This window comes from Vidua chalybeata, chromosome 3 (assembly GCF_026979565.1).
Source record: "Vidua chalybeata isolate OUT-0048 chromosome 3, bVidCha1 merged haplotype, whole genome shotgun sequence".
NCBI lineage: Eukaryota > Metazoa > Chordata > Aves > Passeriformes > Viduidae > Vidua > Vidua chalybeata.
The window spans coordinates 108,330,889-108,351,906 of record NC_071532.1 but is presented as its reverse complement, the minus strand read 5'-3'; the positions used below and the strand labels follow the sequence as shown (position 1 = coordinate 108,351,906).

The 21,018-nt window shown below is 37.3% G+C and overlaps 1 protein-coding gene across 3 annotated transcripts in view; it reads right to left on the bottom strand.

Moving 5' to 3' along the window:
- SUPT3H (SPT3 homolog, SAGA and STAGA complex component) overlaps positions 1 to 21,018 on the bottom strand; it is a 254,882-nt gene that overhangs the window by 73,067 nt on the left and 160,797 nt on the right. For all 3 annotated transcript variants that reach the window (XM_053937711.1, XM_053937712.1, XM_053937710.1), the window contains exons 5-7: positions 12,318 to 12,404; positions 11,011 to 11,101; positions 9,200 to 9,336 (exon numbers count right to left, since the gene is read on the bottom strand). In XM_053937711.1, the coding sequence (XP_053793686.1) occupies positions 9,200 to 9,336; positions 11,011 to 11,101; positions 12,318 to 12,404 (315 nt within the window). The remainder of the gene's footprint in view (positions 1 to 9,199; positions 9,337 to 11,010; positions 11,102 to 12,317; positions 12,405 to 21,018) is intronic.

Below are 21,018 nucleotides of genomic sequence, written 5' to 3'. Positions count from 1 at the left end.
AAACAAACAAAAAAAAAACCACAAAAAACCAACCAACCAAACAAACAACAAAATGCCAAACTAAAAATAAAAGCAGAAAAAGAAGAATTAAATATGCAAAAGGAGAGACAGAACAAATCTCTGTTTTGCCCAGGTTCCAGCAGTAGCAAGGTATGATCAGTATAACTACAAGACAAGCTTATGATAATTATTTTCTTCAACAGTCATACAGCACCCAATGATCTGTGGCTCAAGCACTTTAACTAAATGCAACGTCTTTGTATTCAGTAACCCTCTATAGATTACTCCCTCCCTTTAAGTGGTGCAATTCAATAGATCTGAGCTCATTTTGGCTATATTTATCCAGAGTGCAGCCTGAAAACTACTTCCAATGCTCTTCTATGTTGTCTGTGTGCTGCAGACTGGCTGGAGAGGCTCTGATGACACACAGTTTGCTCAGTCTGCTGTTAGAGGGCAAATTCCAGTTAGAAAGAAAAGGATTCTCAGTCATTTTGTAGGAGGTATTTGCAGGGTAAACCAATGACCCTGATTCAAAGGAGGTTTTAGTTCCTGGCTGGAGTTTAATACTGGGAAAGACTGTGCTAATTCCTTAGTGGATATACAGGGTAAGGAAAGGGAAAAGGGCTTCTCTACTCTACCTGAGATGTCTCAAAATAGCAGATAAATCAAATCTTAGACCCTTAGGCTAAGGGTCTTGCATCAGCCTCCTATGGACAAAGAAAAAAAAAAAATCCTTTCCTTAATATTGGCTTGTGAGTGTTCTCCCCTCTCTGTTAAACCCAGGACCTTGCCTGTTACACCTCAGACCCTTCTTTTCTGCAGCAATTGAAACAGAAGAACACCCTCAATTCCCTGCTATTTAATGCCATAGAGAGCCTAACTCGATTGTCTTCATTTGTTAGAAGGTATTATTTTCTATCACAGAAAGATTGTTGTGATTTAAAACTTTAGATGGAAGGAAATAGAAATTCAGGGGTGTCCTGGAACTTGGTCACACAAGTGACAACCCAAGTGGCTGACAACCCAAGGTGCTCCTACCTATGGAGTTTTCCAGATGGGAGTGAGAGAAGCAAGTATACCAAAAGTACAGGGTCTCTGTGCTGAGATTTCAGTCTCACTCTTCACAACAGTGTCAGAAAATCTCTTCCTTGCAACAAGTAAGAAGTAGGAATCTTACAGAGTAATACTGTGTTTGAAATTCTTACATAATTTAACTTGTGTTACAATTCCATGTTTTTTTGAGTTTTGTGAATCCCGTGCAAAACAGTCTCGAAAATGGTTCCATGCAAGTGACAACTTCCTTCTCAAAAACTTGAGAGGACAGAACTGCTCTCAGTGTAGACCTGATTAACATCTTACTGTAAGAAATAAACAGTTGTTGGTTTCTCTTCATTTAGAAAGGACCTCAATATTAAGCTTAGTGGAGCTTAAAATATAGCAATTTGCTACATAAAGATTCAAAGATCTGAAAAAATAACTTCCACCCCAAAGTATCTGAGTTACAACCTGTCTTTTAGACAACAATTGCATTATTGCACCTCTAAACAACCTCAAAAATACAAACTGCTATTAGTACAAATGTGATTACGTTAAATTACGACAAGAGTTTCAATAACCTCCTAGCAATGGGACCTTTGTCAGACTTCAGCATCAATCCTTTCTTCCAATTCTCCGAAGTTTACATAGAAAATAACTCTGTTGTGAGTACCAATACAGGGTGATTAGTAGAGCTAAGCAACATGTTAAACACATGTTAAAATACACTCAGAAGGAGAATGTTTTGTTAGTCTTGTATTTGGCTCCTAATCAAATGCTCCATGGAAATACTGTTTATAAGCATGCGTGTCTACATTTAATCACAGATATAAATAATATATATATATGAAGTTTCCTTCCAAAATTTGCTACACAGTCATTTGGGTGTCAAAACTACAACAGTCCTGAATCCTCTTCTTCCCCAGAGAAAGTAAACAGTGGCAAAAAATTATTCAAAGAACTAAAAGACAGAAAAGCAAATAACACCTTCCCTCCCAGCAAAGCTGCCTAGATTTGCAGTATGAGCAACATTGACTAAAATGCTCAAAACCCCACAACTGAAGATCCAAACAAACAGGCCACTCTATGTAACCACAGCAAGTAGCCCCAATGTGAGAAAAAGCCAATAATGTTAGATTTAGCAGCATAAAAAGTCTATTGATATTGGCTGTAACAAGAAATCTTTTCCATTCAGGGGCCTTTTCCAATTCCAAAGAGAATGACACAATATTTACAGAGGTATAGATAATAATTAAAAAAATGTTTCTGTTTATTTTCTGTTTACTTTTAACCAGTTCAATCACTGCCCAAGAGAAACAGCGTCTTCCTACTATCCCAAACTTTCCCAAGCAATGTGTAATCAGAGAAACCATTAATACCATCAGGCTTATTTTTATACCAAATAATGCTTACAGATACTTTGATGCCAAACCAGCAAATTTAGAGTTGAGTTGCTACCAGTTGTGCTTTGCACTCATCTGGAAACACTGGGTGGACTGAGGCAGTGGAATGAAATCCTTCTATATTTGCATTCCTAACTTCCATTTTGCAGCATTAAAAAAACCCCCATTGCCTAGAGAATAAAGGTTTTTTTGTTGATTGATGTTTCATCTAAGTTCTTTTTAATCTTGGCATCTGTGTAAATCAAAAACAGTAGACCCTAAAGTCTATTTTATATCATCATTACAGGTTTTTTTTTTTTATACCAAGGTCCCACAGCACACACAGATTTTGAGTCTCCAAAGAGAATCATCCTGGAGGCACTAGAAGTACTTTTCTTAACATCTGATGAAGTACACTTAAAAGTATCTTAGATGTTTCTAGGAATAAAAATTGGAAAAAAATATTTCTACCTCTGCTCTAAGAAATTAACTTCCCCCTGGATTGTTTCCCTCTCATTCTGAGTACAGAAGCCAGACTAAGTTTCTGGGATGTTTAAACTTTTAGGCGGGTACCACTAAGTGAAATTCAGCCCAACTTGTGGAAGGGATGAACGGAGCTCTCAAAACAGCTTAAGGGAATGGGAAAATGAGATCCTGGTCTTGCTTTTCTCACTGTACCAGGACTCTTGTGTCCTTGGGCAGGACTTTTCCCACTCCTCTTTGAGTACTTTATTTAGCCACTATAAATCCTTTTCTATTCTTACTTGGCCAGGACTCACGGGTGAGGATGATACTGGTTTGCATTTAGGGCTGCAATTATTTAGTCCATAAAAAATGTAAGATTTAAGGGATTTAATGTTATGGCTGGTCCTTCTGTCCTTCCACTGGCATCCCTTTGCCCATATTTGACAATGTTTGGTAAAGAACAGCACAAAAACCCTGCAGGGATTACACCATTAAATCTTACCCAAGGATGCATTCTTTCCTAAGGTGTAGCTGTTAAAATCAAAGAAAGTTTAATGTTAATAAACTGTGATTCTAAAAAGCAATAATTTATTTTATTTGGGCACAATATTGTGAGATAATAGAAGCCAGCACTCAACTAAATCCAAAGATTCTGTCCCAAAATATAGATTTTGACAACATGAATCTTGTTTTAGCAAGGAAGTAAAAAATACTATTTTGAAAAGAAAAATAGGTATATTATCAAAATTGGAGAGCAAAAGAGATATGCACTGAGAATCGATGCTTAGTAAAGGAAAACTTCTTAGTTTGTCTTCCAGCATGCAGTTTCTATTAAGTGTGTGTTGTCTCTACTTTCCATATGAAGTAGAGATATGGAATCTTTAAATCAGATACTCCCTAAAGAGTAATGACCCCCCTCCCCAGCACTTACGCTGGCATAATTTTGGCCAGTGAAATGAGCACAGTGGTGCTAAAATGTTTCAGAGTTCTTCCTAAATCACTTTCTGCTCATTTTCTCTGTACATCTGTTCCAAAGTTGTACAATGAATTTGAGAACTTCAACACCATCTTTCAGATCCACCCTGAAAAGAAGAGCTCACAGTTGTTTACTTCTGATTTATGCCCTCCAATTTTCACTCTCTCAATTAAAAGACCCCAAGTCCATGCCCTGTGTCCAAGGGCAATCACCACAGAGCAACCTCTGTCCATGCTAATGCCCTCCTAAGAGAGTGGCCACATCCAACGTGGTGGGGAGAGCTCCTGGCCTCTGCTGCCTCCCAGGAGTTTACAGTCATAGAATGTTTTGGGTTGGAAGGGACCTTTAAAGGCCATGTAGTCCTTGTGCCCTGCAGTGAACAGGGATATTTTCCAGCAGATGAGATTGCTCAGAACCCCTCTCAACCTCACACTGAATGTTTCTGGGCAACCTGTGCCAGTGCCTCACACCCTCATTGTAAAAAGCTACTTCCTTAAGTCTAAACTAAATCAACCCTCCTTTCATTTAAAGCCATTCCCCCTTGTCCTGGCACTTCCAAGTCCCTCTCCAGCTCTCCAGAAGCCCCTTCAGGTTCTAGAAGGGGCTCTAAGCTCTCCCTGGAGCCTTCTCCAGGCTGGACATCCCCAGCTCTCCCAGCCTGGCTCCATAGGAAAGATGCTTCAGCCCTTTGAGCATCTTCATGGTCTATTCTGGACCTGCTCCAACAGGTCTTTGTTTTCCTGTGTTGAGGACCCCAGAGTTGGACATTGTCTGGGACAACATGACCTGGCTCAGGTCAAAATGTGATCACTCAAAAGCTGATGATGATACTCCAGCAGGAAGGAATCATCTTGGTCACTGTCTAGTTTAATAATTTATTCTAAGTCCAGCATATTTCTAAGACTGAAACAGAGTTAACTCCTACAGCACAATTCCTTGTACCTCAAGATGCAGTTTGGTGTGTTCAGGGGTCTTGTGCAAATACAAATTAAGTCCGTCTCAAAAAAGACAAAACTAAATGGAAGTAATTAAAAAAAAATAAAAAACTGTATCTTCTACCTACACTTTAATGTGATCTATCATCTTTTGCACACAGCCCATTGCATTGCTGTGAGCTTTAGAAATTTCCCACTAAGACAAAGATACTGGTGAGCAGCATAAAAAAAAAAAAAATGACATCCACAATGAGCCTCCTAGAATAAAAAATAAGTATCTGTAGTTTTTAAATATGAATTCAGCAATTGAGTTGATATTTAAATATCAATTCAGTAATTCATAGGACAACAGACCTTAAATCATAGAATCATAGGATAGTTTGGAAGAAACTCATAGGATGTTGGAAGAAACCTTAAAGATCATCTAGTTCCAATCTCCCTGCAAAAGAATCAGAAAGTAGGGATTTAACTTAGTTTTTTACCATTTTCCTGGCTTCAAGCCTGCTTTAAGGTAGTCTATTCTTGTGGGGAAGTTATTTTCCCTCCACTGTTTATTCAAACTTGCAATGTACTATGAAAGCATTATGGTAGCTACTGCAACTGAATTATTGCCATATAACATGTGAGTGTTGGAAATGTATCCCTAAACTAGCAGAGTGACAGATGAATGGTGTTTCCCCTAATCCTATGGGAACAGAAGTGAAACAGAGCACTCACAGCATGATGCTCTATGAATTTTTTTGTGTGTCAGTCCAGACTTCTGATGGAAAGACTTTTTCTTGAGGGGGAGAAAGCATTAAAGCTATAAAACAAATTATAAAAAATGGGTATTTACAGAATGAGAGAGATGTCAGCTTTGCAGTGACGTTGACTGAAGTTTTTAAATAGCTACACTTGATTTAATGACATGACATGGAGAATGTGATAGTGGTTCTCAAAGAAAAAAAGCAGCAGAACAGAAGCTACCATTCACAAAATCACAGCCCAGCCTGCAGTTGTTTTAACTATGGTCAGGAATCGGAGAGGTTCAGAGAAGCAATATAAGGACATAAGCATCTAAATCTCCAGGTCTACTCAAACTGGAAAATAAGGAAAAATTCAAAGATTTTTAATGAACAGGGGTCTTTTTGCCCCACCAATTCATCCCACAGGAATACCACCTCTCCTCTCTAAATGATTTTTAAGAGACAGAGGAAAGCCAAATTGCCATCCTCTTGCAAGGTGTCAGTTACTGTGGATTCTGTCATAGAACAGGCAAAGGAAGGGAAGTCAAATTGCTGAGCACCCCCAGCTCTCACTATTCCACAGCCCAACCTGTGCAATACAAAAGGAGTGAGGGAAGATTACCATCAATGTGTTATTCTCAAAAGATTGGCACACATTATGAAGATTAGTTCTATGATCCATCTCTCCTTCCCATGCACAGTTCAGTTACATCCAGGAATGAGAATCATTTTTCCATCTATAAATTTTCTTACTTGAGGAGTAGCATGTCCCTGGTGCTTTACTGCTGCCCAGAAGAGCAGGATAGTAACTGTTATGACGTGAGACAGAGGTGCTATTTCAGTTTTTATTTTGTTTTGAGTTTGCCAATACAGTTGGCTGGTTTGCCTCTACTTAATGCTATTATTGCAGTTTTTTATAAAAAGTCATCACAATGTATTGATATAATAATCATGTGTTATGGCAAAGTAGTGTGAAATCTGTTCTTAATTTCTGCCCTGTAGAAAGAGTATTTTAAGAGTATTCCACCTTGGACCAATATCCCTTTGCACATTGCTGGTATTACTGTTCCAGAGACATTCCCTTTCCTTCAAATTAAAACCACTGGATACATCAGTAAAATCTTTAGACAATTCTAGATGAGTGTCCTTTGCTTTTAATATGACACAGTGCTGGTGTATTTGACTGTATTTCAGTCAAAGAAGTGTAGAATTGTTTGTTCTCCTTTGGTAATGTCCCAAAGTGGCTGAGAGCTTTCCTGAATCCTCTGTGATGCAGATATGGAATGGACCTCAAAGCACTGCAGGCAGCAACATGAAGGCTTAGCTCTAATTTTATGAAATGCTTTAGAAGGAATGAGTATAAACAGTATTTGCATTTTGTATCATAACTGAAACCATACTGCTAAACAATCATATCCTGTTTAGCCCAGAATGACATCAGAAATATATGTTTATCATCTGCTCTGGACAGCTTAGCATGATTTTGGCCCAAGGCAAAGTGGAAAAAAACCGTGAAATCATTTACGGTTGTCCAAACTAAGATAACTACACATTTCTGAGGTAATTGATACCTAAAAGGAACAGTGCCCTTAGATTGTAGTTCATGATTTAAATACACTAATTCCTTAAAAAACTCTGTTAAATTGTCTATTGGATTTCCTCCAGAATTTAGTGTGGATTAAACAATCTACTGAAGAAAGAAAATGTGATACAGGAGATTAGCCCATCCATTAACAACTTTTCCTTTAGGAAAAGTTTCCTACCATCTTTGCTTCCTTTCCATTCACCTCAAAGAGACAAGAAAATCCCCCCAAAAAAACAAAGCTGAAAACACGTTAAACATTTTGAGTAGCATGTTTCAAACAGTCTTTCATGTTTTGTCATTAGTTTTAGAGACTAATAAGAAAGCCAGTAGATAGGACTGGCTTCAAACCTGTATATAATTCATGAATGTGTTCTAAAATAAGATCTTGATTTTCTTTTCTTTTTTTAACATAGAAACAGATCAAGAGTGCACAAAATGCCATGAAGTCAAGCAATAGAGAGAAGAATTACTTTTTACATGTAATACACACACACACACTACAGTTCATGGACTACAGTCTAGTGATAAAACACAAAACATATAGTCAGATGAAAGGCAAATATTTGATTACAGACACACATTCCTTGACAGACAAACATAGATTCAGATTTGCTATTGTCTACAACAGAGAACTTCACACTTTTGTCAACTTGAGTAGTTTTTTAAACCTGAAAAATACTGGAAGAACAGAAGAGAGTGCAAAGTCAAGCACATAACCCATTCATTCAGAAGAATGCTCTTCTATTTCTGTGTGTACAAGCTCAAAGGATTTGCCTGCCTTTATGCAAAACACAATATTTTGCATAAATAAATAAGTAGGAGGTTAAAGAAGATAAATCATCAGTTTCCAAAATACAAACAGTTGGATACAACTGTTCAATGACACCAATTCTCAGCTGGAGGGAAATGGGACTTATCCTAACCAAATTCTTAGAGAGAAGTGGTTCCTCATTAGGTTTTGATTTCTTCCTATTGCAGGGCAGCAAGGAGCAGAAAGCAGATTGGGAATGCTGGAGTTCTGAAAAGAGGCTCCATTAAGAAGAAAGAAAGTAGAATTACACCTAGCACAGAATAAAAATTCCATTATTTCTTAGAATTTTCCATAAAATCCTGAAAGTGAAATGAAGCCCTAATAGCCAAATATTAAATACAAAAAAATTACCACACACATGAGCCACCTCAGCATTAAAAGGAAACTCACACCAAAGCCCCCAGATTCCAGCACTGAAAGGATATAGAAATCACTCTACAAATATTAAACTTCCAAAAGTCCTGTCCACTATATTGATATCTGAAAATGGATGGAAATTGACTCAAATTCTTCTCTGGAATTGTGAGTGTTCTCCAAGCACAATTTTGCCCTTGATATCCAGTTGCCTACAGAAAACATGAGGAAGAATTGAGCAACTGAGCATGAAGAAGGGTGAAGAACTCTTCTCTGCATTCACTATGAACCAGATTACCAAAAAACCAGGGTAGTCCGGCCCACCCACAGAAAATTAGTCGAAAACACAGACTTCCATGCTAACACAGCTACACTGCTTCTCAGTCCCACCTAGCTTTATGGGAGTCATGTAGCACTGCATTTTTTAATGTAGATAAAATTTTTCATAACTACATAGTACAGAAAATAGGACACAAAAGGATGGAGAGAAGAGTTTATACACAAGCATGTTTGCACAGAATATTTTAATTTCATCTGTAAACTGTGTTATATGAAGAATCCTTAAATGCTATTGAAACAATTTGCTAAGAAGATAAATAATGAGAAAGGAAAATACTATTGTGAAAAATGTGCATGGAATGTTTATAAATAGAATTTGCTTTCTACAGGAAGGAAATACAAATACACAGCAGACAGAAAGATCCATAACTACCCTTCTGTAATCTTCCTTCTCAGCATGTGTGCTTAGATATCAAGAAACATTTGAAGGAATAGGAAAAATATGGAAATAGGATTTCTTTAGACCATCTGAGCAAAAGAAAAAACATGTAACAATGATTTAATATGCAGTGTGAAAAAGGCACCAGACCAGCATGATGTATGAAATGTTTCACAGTTTCTCTGCTGGGTATCAGTAAGAGGAAAGAATTACCTCCATCCGCTCCTGCTTGACATCATCAATCTCATCATCTTCAAACATGGCCAAGAGTTCTCCAGTCTGGTCAATGGAGTTGAGAAAGTCCTGGGCCAGCTTCTGCCGCTTGTTGGTGTTATTGCTGTTGAATTTGTCTTCATAAAGACAAGCAAAGGACAACAAACTTAACCTATTTGGCTTCTCCAAACATCACCTGATGTCCCTCAGAGTGACAAGATTTAGAACCAGCACTGAGCAGCAAAGGCCTGTTCTTACTGAGTCCCTCACACTGGCTGTGCTACCTGAGCAAGCTGATGTCATTGCTCTGCTCCAGTAACAGCAAAACATCATCTTTAGTATTTTTTAGTATAACCAAGAAGTTTTTCACAATCTAGAGAAAAGTAATCTGCTGCCCATATATCATTACTTCTCACCAAAAAATCCCCAGTGGACACAGCTGTAGAGGAAACAACCTCTCTTTGGTAGAAAGAACTTGAGTCACAGAGCAGAATACATTGAGGAAATGTTCTTCCCTGAACACATGCAGAACATCCTCATTACCTACAATCTCTAGCAAACTCTAACACAACCACTAAGATGTAATTCCAGAGGTGATGGACCATTGCTCTGCAGTAAAACCTGGAGAATGCTGGCAAGATGATCTCTGCTGTTCTAAACAGCAGAGCATCTATAAAGGCATTAAATTCACAAAAGAAAATTAATAGCTCTAATTACCAAAGCCTACTAGAAAAGGCATTCTTTAATTCCAGGATAAACTGCATTTAAGAAGCTTTTCATGAACATCTAAAAGGCTTGAGGGAATTGTTTATTTGCTTTAAGTAGTGACACAAGCTAAAGTATTACAACCCCAAAGATGCCAGGTAAGAAGCTGTACTGACAGATTGCTTGCACACAGGAAACATGAAAATAGAATGCCACAGGCAAATTAAATCTCAAATGAGCTGACTTCTCCACAGCTTGATGAAGTCAAAGCAAGAAGTACAATGTTTACCTAGCATCAGTGTGGATGTTCAGAGGAACCAAACACAAGGAATTCATTGTATGGGAAAAAAATAATAAAAAGGCTCTGAGAAAGGAAGTAAGTTTAATACAGAAAGTTGGGTATGGACATTGCTAGATGTTATAACAGTATGGTAAGGTTTAGATTTGCCATGATAATTTTTAACTTAACTTTTTACAACGGAAATGTTAGTTCTAATATCAATATAAATCAACAAAACTTTAAACCAGGAAACTATATGGCATAAATTAATATATTTTTAATTCAAAGTGCTTTTCCTTTAAATACATTGGTTATAAAAACTGTGACTTCCTCATGGAATGCAGAAACAAAAGTGTTTCCCATTATTTAAACTAGAGATTTAAAGTATAAAATGTTAAACCACACTGAAAAAAACCACTCACATCATATATTAGTGTTCAGCAACTTCAGACTATAAGGGTATTTTTTTAAAAGCATGTCAAAAATATCAATATCAAAACCTTTTGATAATAATTTAACAAATGTCCATTCAATTACAGGTGGTGCATTTAAAATACAGATGCTGAAATCAATAAACCCTTTAACCAGCACCAGCTTCTTACTTCAACAGAGCTCTGACATTAAAGTCTTACTGTTCATCTGGATGGTAGATGTAAATGCTTACATATTTCAAATGGAGAAGCTGAGATTTTCAGAAAATTCCTCTAAAGAGACTATTTTTTTGTTTCTAACTATCAAGCAAGACATTAATACTTTGCATTGAGCTGTTCAGCACTTTTACAAGACATCAAGCCCCTCCCAAATTAAGTAATTTATTTTTTTCTACCTTCGAGGAGGTCATCTTCTTCTATTCCTTTGACAATTTTAGATTTGTAGTCTCGAAAAAACATGTATTTAAGTAGCCTTCGAAGCTTCTTCTACGAGAAAAAATTACATTTACATTAATGACTATTACATATTTTATTAATTATTTATTTTTTTATTAATTATTTATTATATTTTATTAATTATTTATTTTTTATTTAATAAACTTTGTAACACACAAACATACAAACGTGTAGTACATTATTCAGTAAATATAACCTTTAAAATATTTGTCATTTTAAATTCTGCAGAAAATCCATACATAGAAAGTACCTCAGGACAGTGGCAAATCCATATTAAATATTATTTATTTGAGCTCCTTGGTACTTTGCTGTGAGACAGAAATGAGTTTGACTTTCAGAAGGGAGAAATTCATATATTGGGCTTCATTATGGAACTCTAAAATGTTTGCTTACTTTGGAAACTCTAGGCTAGAAATGTGTATTTCCGTGAACTTTGACTCCATATCAACTGCTGTTTTCAGAACAGCCTTACAGCTTTTATCAGATAAAGAAATTGTAATTTATATTCATGTTTTAGTGAGGTTTAATTTTGAAATAGTTTTGGTCATTAGGTTTCACCTGTCAAATGAGGAAAGGAAAACTAAGGAGAGAAAAGGGTGAGAGAAAGAGGAAAACTAAGGAAGAAAAAGACATAAAGGAAGAATAAATAATGTAGTTAAAAATAGCTGACATTTTTTTAAATCATTATTAAATTTGAGGAGAGAAAATTATTTTTTCCCTTGAGCTGCTCTACTTGCTATCCAGAAAAAGCAAGGCCATACCTAAATTTGGAGATTTTAGTGGGATAAAACACAGGAAAAATATTGTAACATAAAATAAAGAGGATTAATAGACAGTCTAAATAACAAAACTATAATGGTCACATTGTCAAATATCACATTGACACCCTTCATAATCAGGGGGAAATTAGAATGATTGATTTTTAATTAAAGGGACATAGTATAGAGATCAACATTTATATCTTATTAAGAAATTGTTTTGAGGTCTAAGGTACATTATCTACCCTAAAGCTTTTTGGGGAAAAAAAAATCAATTGATAATTGAAGCTACAGGAAAAAAACAATTATTATTTCAGATATTACAGAATGATTACAACAGGCTTGAGCACATAAAATTGCAGGGCAGCTATATTTTTAAAATAAAGGTATTAATGACAATGGATTCCTTTACATAGGTTAAGAAAGCACTCAAAAACACAAAAGCAGCTGACTACATAAAATAAGAAATTTCTGTCTAATTACTGTACCTTATCTTTGCGCATTAAGAACAGGAGATCTTCAGCAGAGATGACTCGAGATCCTCTCATCTGAGAAACTTCAGCTGCTTGCTGCAACTAAAATAAATGAATAAATTAGGATGGCCTTTTCAGTGTTAAAAACTTTATTCACTGGGGTTTGTTTTAAATAAATTCAGATAATATTTTGCATGGTTATCCATAGCAAAATACAAGCTGTGCACTAAAACACAAGCTGGGACTCTCAAAGGTGTCACTCATTCGAGTCTTGTTTGCCAAGGAGTGAATAACAATTTTATGAAAAGCCTGGAAGACCTTTGACAAATCTCAAGAAAAAGCTTTTTTGTTTATATTTAAAATGATTGCTTTTAAAAAGTCCTGCTGCCATTTTTTTTCTTCTCTTAGCACAGAAAATGAACATATAATTCTTTCAGGCAATGTAAAAATGCCAAGTTCTTGCCATAGCACTTTATCTGCAACTGTGGAAAGGCGGCTGATCACTCTCCCAATTTTTTAGAATAACAAATATTAATTTTAAACAGCTTACCTAAGTATTTTTTGAAAGAAACTCTACCCCTACTTGACTTAGCATTAGTACAAACCAGACTCACATGAAGAACTTTTTTAGGAATGCTCTTATTTCATTTGGGAGAAAGAAAATTAATTGATAGGCAATACCAACTCGATTAATGAAGGAATTGAAAAACCTTATTGAACAGGACAGGCCATTCAGCTGTGAAAGTAATAAAGATGGGATTGAGTAAGGAATGACACAAAAACTGATAAGAGGTGGCCAAAGGAGTGTGAAGCAATGGACTGCCCTCACATCCATTGTGACAGAGCCCACAAAGGCCCCAAACACCTCAAATTGTGCTGTAAAGAGCAAAAAAGTCTCTTTGTAAAGGACTAAGTACATCAGTTTTCAGTAGGTGCAGGAAATTGGGGTTTTTACACAAAACCAGAACAGGGTTAGAAACCTGGTAACCTGGGTTATCTGCACAGCTGATGCTTATCAAAGTACTGGGCTAAGGAGGTTCAACCCAAAGGTGCAAAAGGAGTCAATGGGATTTGCTTCTTTCACCTCGTGAGCTTTGGGCTCTGACTTTTGAGGTGAAAGGAGCACACCATCATGGAATCACAGAATGGGCTGGAAGGAATTTTTAAAGGTCATCTAGTCCAACCCCCTGTAATAAGCAGGGACCTTCAATTAGACCAGGTTGCTCAGAGCCCCATCCAGTCTGACCTTGATTTTTTCCAGGGATGGGGAATCCACCACCTCTGTGGACAAGCAGTTTCAGCATAAAACATAATGCTGTACTGACTGAGATAGAAGGGATGCTTCACACTTTATCTTCTAAATTAAAAAACATAATCCAAAAAGCAAGATTTAATTGCAAGTTTTTTTGCCGTTAGCCTTGTTAACTCTCTGATGGAAAACTGACAGTGAGCACAGCACAAAAGTCATCAAAAGAAGAGACACCTTCAAAAATTCTTGATATTAAAATTCATACACACCTGTAACACGATCAATACACAGCAATTTAATTTATGTTCAAATAGCTCTATATTCTTCTTTAGAAATGCATGAATGCACCTGAAAATAATTTAAAGAAATCCTATCCTTCATACTCACACTAGCAATGGTTTCACTCAGTATCACTGGCTGAATAAGTATATTATTAATCTGAGCTCCCATGCTGCTATGACTTGAAATAGGCCTATTCAGAAGTTAAAAAGATCAACAAAAACAGTAGCTGTTTCTAATATCCAAAGAAGAGGAAAAGACTGGGGTGGGGGGGGGGGGAATTTTCATTTTGGCAAGTGTTCAGTAGGCAAAAGATTCAGTCCATAAATCATAATACTGGACTGCATTAATTTTTTTCCACGCTAATCACATGCACACAAAACATTAACTGTATCTGGTATGCACAACAGAAAATACTGCATGAAGAGGTTCAGATTTTCCCCTTGGAACCATCTCCTGGCCCTTGCAGTCACCGAGACCAGAGAGATTTCAGGAATTCAGAAGTCACAGTAACATAATCTTACTTGAAAAATGTAAGAATGTGAAAAACGATAGCTCTATTTTTTGGCATAAGCAAAACTGTTTCTTATTCTGATTAGTTTGAGGGCACGCAAGATACTTATGTTTCTAACATAAAATATAAAGAGTTGGATAAAAAAAAAATTACCAAGAACGAGCCAATATTCCTCTCTGGTGTAAATCTATTGCAGCTAACGGATTTATGCCAAGGCTGACTTTGGCCCCACTGAGCTTAAAAGTGTTAGAAAACCTGACCTTAGCATGGTGATAACACAACACAGCTTTCCCAAATATCATGTAAAACAATGGCAGAAAAATCCAAAAGGAAAGCATGCCCTAGTTCCCAAACACGCACAAGGATGATCTCTTGGCCCCTTCCAATCCAAACCATTCCATGACTCTCTAAGACATAAAGTTCAGGTATGTTAATTTCCATGTGCAGCTGAAATACTTTATTTTTTCCAAATTATAAACATGTGACAATGACATTTATAGCAAAAGTTGTGTGTGAGCTGCTTGCAGGAGCCTTGTGATGAAGGAAGGGAGAGTAAGAAGCACATGCTGAATTCATATCCCATTTGCATCTAAGTAAATCCTGAATAACACTGTTTACTTTAATGGAGTTATTCTGGGCTAAACACAAGATCAAAATCTGGAATAATATTCTCAGTTTCTACCAAAACAATGAAAACTTTATTCTCGTTCTCATATTGCCTCGACTTCTGCATCTATTTTATTTTAAGGAATGGACACACAGCATTTAATTTCTTTGGCTTGAAGAAAGCAAAGTACGAAAATAATTACTTCCTGTACAGTTATAAAATATGGATTATTTACTCAAACAGACCATAATGAGTTATGCATTGGTACACGTATTTACCTGGGAAACCAGGGTATGCTCAGGTAAATATGTATCCAAGCAATTAAATAAAAATTACGCCCCACACAGCCGAGGCTGGGGGAAGATGTATTTATAATTTAGCACACACATAATTGACTCATTCAAACCACAACGTGAGTGCTTTGCTATAATTAGTATTATAACAAACTGTCTTATTTGACTGTCCCAGAGTTGTCATTAATATGCAATAAGCCCCAATTCCTGAATTTCTGGAGCTGAAGGCCCTATTGAGTCATTATGTGATGAAGGGGGATTTCAGGAAGCCATGCCAAAGAACCAATCCATCTCTGAGCACCCGAGAATTTGTCATTCCAGAAAAGCCATTCTCAGCTCTCTGGAATCAGGAGGTGCCTCACCCCTGGCTGCACTGGGAGCACAGAGGGGTTTCACTCAGGAAGCAGCACTGCCCGTGACTCCGGATGAAGGGTGGGATAGAAATGCTGCAGGAACTGTTCATATACGAGGTTACCACACGGCAACTGAGCAGTTACAGCAAGAATTTCCCACCATCTCCCTTCTCCAAACCTCAGTGCCAGTCAGAATTTGGGGCTGCAGCAGTTCCAACATACTTACTTGTCTTCTCTTAATTTTTTTAGTTTTGACATTATTAGGACCACGTTACAAAATATTTTGTTTGGGATGATATTGAAGAATAGCAAATAATCCAAATTACTCAGCTTTTTTAAGAAAAACAGACTAAATTCCCTAATACCAGCAAACAATGTCTGAGGCCTCAGAGTCTGAATATATTTTTTATTACAGCAGAATTATGAACCCCTAAAAGTGAAGTTTAAATAACGGAAGTGTTGAAATAATTTTAACTATAGGAGCGCAAATAGTTCTGTTAATAATTAGGAGTTTATGAAAAATAAGTGTATTTTACAATTTTTCCCATTACAAAGAAGGTAGTATATACAGTAACTGTATTTTAAAACCTAAGAAGAAATGGCTGGGGAATAATATTTTAAAATGTAATCATGGGTTTAATGACTTTATGAAGTTAACTTTCTTGGCAGGATGAACTGAAGTATGTTAACAGTCACCTTATGGCTATTTTCTTTTTGCAACTTCTGCAAATTATAGATTTGTTGAAAGGAGTATTCATTCTCCTGTGACAGAAGCACAGTTACTTCAATGGGACTGTCTGCTTTTTTTCTTTCTTCCAGAATTATTTTTTCTTCCACTACCTCCAAAGTCAACAATCACCGATACTTCTTCTACAAAACCGTCTTGATGGACAAACAGACAAAAAGCTGGAAAACAAACATACCATGTTGTGACATAATCCTTCCAGTTAAACTGCAGGACGGAGTTGGAATGGTGATGTTTGCATGCCTTGGAACTGCTGGGAGCCAAGAATAATGCTGCAGGAGCTACGATTTTGTTTTCATTATACAAGAAAATTCACCTGGGTGAATTTCTTTTCAGAGGCAGGAAGGTTGTTGTGTTATTAAATATACATTAAAATGTCCTATTTTCTCACCTTTTATAGGTAAAAAACACACTACTATAAAATTACCAAATAATATTCTGAATTAAGATACAGTCCTGTAAAATACATTCTAAACAGAGTATCCTGATACGTTTATGAAGACAACTAAATAGAAAAGGTAAATACAAGTTTTCACTTCAATCTTTCCATGTAATACCTCACACGCTACTAATGGTGACATCTGAGCTACTTATTCTAGCAGACAGAGAGGGAAAACACTGAATTTGTTTCCAAAAGTCAGCACAGGGATGTGCTTTATGCACTTAGCATATCCTGAGGAGATAATAACATTATGGAGCCCATTAGAGGACTCTCACAGGTAATGATTCAGGATCACTCCACAAGGGTTCACCAGCATGACTGAATCATCACAAGCTGTCTAAACCGAAAAATGCCCATGTGCAGATTAAAAGACAATAAATTTTCTTTTTAATAGGTACTTAATTTCAAATGTAAGTATTTTTTTATTGAAGACCATTTAATGTAATACCAGTTGATTATAAGTGAGCTCTAGAAGATGAAGCTCTGTGTCACATTTTGAGGCTTTAGAGAATCATGAAAACATAGAATCATTCATGTTGGAAAATACCTTTAGGATCATGCAGTCCAACCATTCCCCCAGCACTGCAAGGCCACCACTAAGCCATGTCCCCAAGTGCCACATCCACACATCTGCTAAATCCCTCCAGGGATGGTGACTTCACCACTTCCTTGTATAGTCTGTTCCAATGTTTGACCACCCTTTTACTGCAGAAATTCTTCCTAATATCCAATCCAAACCTACTTTGGCACAACTTGAGGCCATTTCCTCTTGTCCTATTACTTGTTACCTGGGAGAAGAGACCAATCCCCACCTGGCTTCAACAGCTCCTTTCAGGGAGCTGTAGAGACTGATAAGAGCTTTATTTTATATTGGACATACAGTTAATCTCAGTCCATACAGATCATGAGAATAAGAAAACGTGAGTTCATACCCCACAGCCCCTGCCATCTACCGAGATCTTGGTTTCAAGGACAAAATTTACTATTTTTGTCCCTTTATGAAAACTGTACTCTCAAGTCCCTGAAGCAAGATCCACTGCTTCACCTCACCTTCTCTTGACTTCTAGTTCAGGCAGCCCAGAGAGCTGAATCTGGATACATATATGAAGTCTGCAGCCAGTTCCTTGTAGCTGGAGAGGAATTACCCCAAAAGCATCTTTGGCAATAAGCAGGTTACCCAGGGACTCCCTTCTTCCAAAAGTATAAAGAACACATCTACAGGTTCAATACTCAATGGTTTCAATGTCAGGGACAACAAGCAGCTGATAAAAAATTAAGAAGACAGGTTGTCCCAGTCACAGGAGAGAACAGCCCTTCTTTCAGCTGCCTTCAGACTGAAATTGGGTGAAAGCTCCAAAAAAAAAGCCCCACACCTCAGCCAACAGGGGTTTTACCACACCACTGCTATCCAAGAGCCCCCCAGATCACTATGATGAATATATTTTCTGAATATTCCCAACTGTTAAATTGAACATTTAATATCAATTTAGACATCAGCATCTCTCTTCATTTGACTCAAACCTCACATCCTTCTTCTGATCCTAGAGAAGGTCAGAGGGTTTTACTTGGTTTGTTCTTTATGGTTCTTAGCAACATATTCAGTACAATCAAAGTAGAAAAAATACAACAAAAGAAGCTACACACTCAGAGGGAGCAAAAAAAGCAAAGGAAGAACATGGACAGCTTGTTTGAGTTGATGGTCTTCATGTTACAAACAAGATCTTTCTAAAAATACCAAAGAAAAGGAAGAAAAAAATCAGAAATTTGTAATAACCCTTAGAAAACTACATGGAATCAGCCTGTGTAATGGAGTGGGCCAACAGGAAAATGCACTATATTCCTGGGCTCTGATACCTATTGGAGACAGAATGGTTCCTTTAAAATTCTATTAGATTACTAAGGAAAAAAAATTCCAAGTAAATAGTGAAATTAATACCTCTATCTAGCAAAAGATGAGCTTGAATCAAAGTATTTTTTAATATCTCTTCTTTATAAATAATTTAGGCTTAACTTCTTAAATTAGAGCACATTTTTCCATTTTCTGTCACACAGGGAAAATAATTTAATGCATTTATGAACAATAACTATATTTTAACTTTAGCTTCAGGCGTGACTTTTTTCTATTCTTCCTTCTTTCAATTCAAATTCCAAAATCAACATTTTGGACCAACATTTTATAGCTGTAATTCTTCTACTCTCCAGGAAACAAAAGAAACCCTATTGCACACCTGACATTTATAGCAGGTAACACTGACCCAACTAAGAGAATTTATACCAACAACGTTAAAACCATAAAGTCTCTAGGTACAGAAAAGTATTCATACTCACTGAACTCAGTTTTAATGTGGTCAAATTATTCACTGGCTACATAGGTGTTAATTCAGGATTTGGTGTGTCACTGGGGATGCCCACAGCTGATGTTCTCTCCCACTGCTGGTGGTAACAGCAGGCAAGAAAACAAACTGGGAAACTTCTACTGCATCTATTATTATTACAAGGGAGAAAAAAAAAAAGCTTGAAAAATATCATTCAAGTGGAAATGATGGAGTAGTGTTCTTTAGAATGAGCAAGAGACTGTGAAAAAAAGCTTTGTGAAGTGTGAAGTTTGTAGATATGAAAGATTCATTAGCCAATCTGAAACTGAAAAATTCTCACAGCCAAGAGGCCTCCAACCTCTGCAAACAGATTTCCCCACTTCTGAAGGTGAGTGTAGGTGTCCTGTTATTGATTGTCCCTGTTCTAGGATTGTCAGGATATTCTAACTGCTGAGGTGAATGGTGCCATTCCATTGTAAATCACCAGCATTAATTTTTCCTGCATCTAAACTATATAAGCGATGATATTTTGGAGGAAACGATTGTAGAATCATTGAATAGTTGGAGCTGGAAGGGACCTTTCATGGTCATCTAGTCCAAATTAAAATAAAACTAACAAGATTTGGTCTGAAATTTTCCCAAGGGGCTGCTTCTTTTTCACAGCAGTATCACTATAGATATTCCAAGTGGACAATTTCAACAATACCTTCAATTTCCATCTAAGTTACATCTTTCAATGCCTTTATGCTACTAAATGTTACTTTTAAAAAATAAAAACTTGAAAACTGTTTATCAAAAAATGCATTCACATTTCCTTTAGCAGAGAAAAAATCAATTAGAATTTGCTATTCTTAAGAACTCAAGTTAATATTACTTCTGAATATTTAGTTTATTAACTCAGATTTATTTCTTATCCATCAATTATTTCCATTTCTTTTCTATCCCTAATATTACTGAGGCATGCAAACCAGCAGAGGTTTATATTATCCCTCAGTTTCCTGTCCTTTGGTTTCAAATCCCTGAAGAAGCCACCACTCAGGATTATTCTTACACAGCTTCCAAGGCTGCAAGCAGAAAAATCCCTGTTCTCCGTTGATTGAGAGACTATCTAATATAAACAGGTTCCTTTCTCCCATTGCTGTTGAGAGCACCATTTGTTTAAATCATGTATCCTTACGTTGTTCACACAGGAAAATAATCATTGCCCTATATTAGTTTCACCAGAACACTAAATAAATACTTTTCCTTTCCATATGACAGCAAATTGGAATCAGGCGTCACTGTCTGACACAGGGAAAATAAGACATGTATTTACCCCCTCCAAGCCCAGAGATAAAGTGCTTTTAGAGGAAGCCTCAGGGTAATAAAGTATTGCTATGAAGAGCTGGCAACCATTAGTGCTGTGAATATAGGGGACCTTGACAGGCTGGAGAGATGGGCAGAGGAGAACTGTCTGAAATTCAACAAAGGCAGATGCAGGAAGGAGGAAAAACCCCTGGAACTGGTGCAGGCTGGGACTGACCTGCTGGAAAGCAGCTCTGCACAGAAGGACCTGGGGTCCAGGGGGACAACGCACTGTCCATGAGCCATCGTGTGCCCTGAGGCCAAGGCCAATGGTGTCCTGGGGGCATCAGGAAGAGCATTCTCAGCAGATCAGGGAGGGGATCCTGCCCCTCTGCTCAGCCCTGGGAGGCACATTTGGGGTGCTGTGCCCAGTTCTGGGCTCCTCAGGACAAGAGAGACATGGAGCTCCTGGAGTGGGCCCAGTGGAGCGTGACAATGATGATGGAGGGACTGGAGCACCTCCCTGCCCAGGAAAGGCTGAGGGAGCTGGGGCTGTTCAGCCTCCAGAGGAGACAGAGCTGAGAGGGGCCCTCAGCCCTGGGTGTTCCTGTGTGCAGGGAGGGTCAGAGCAGGGC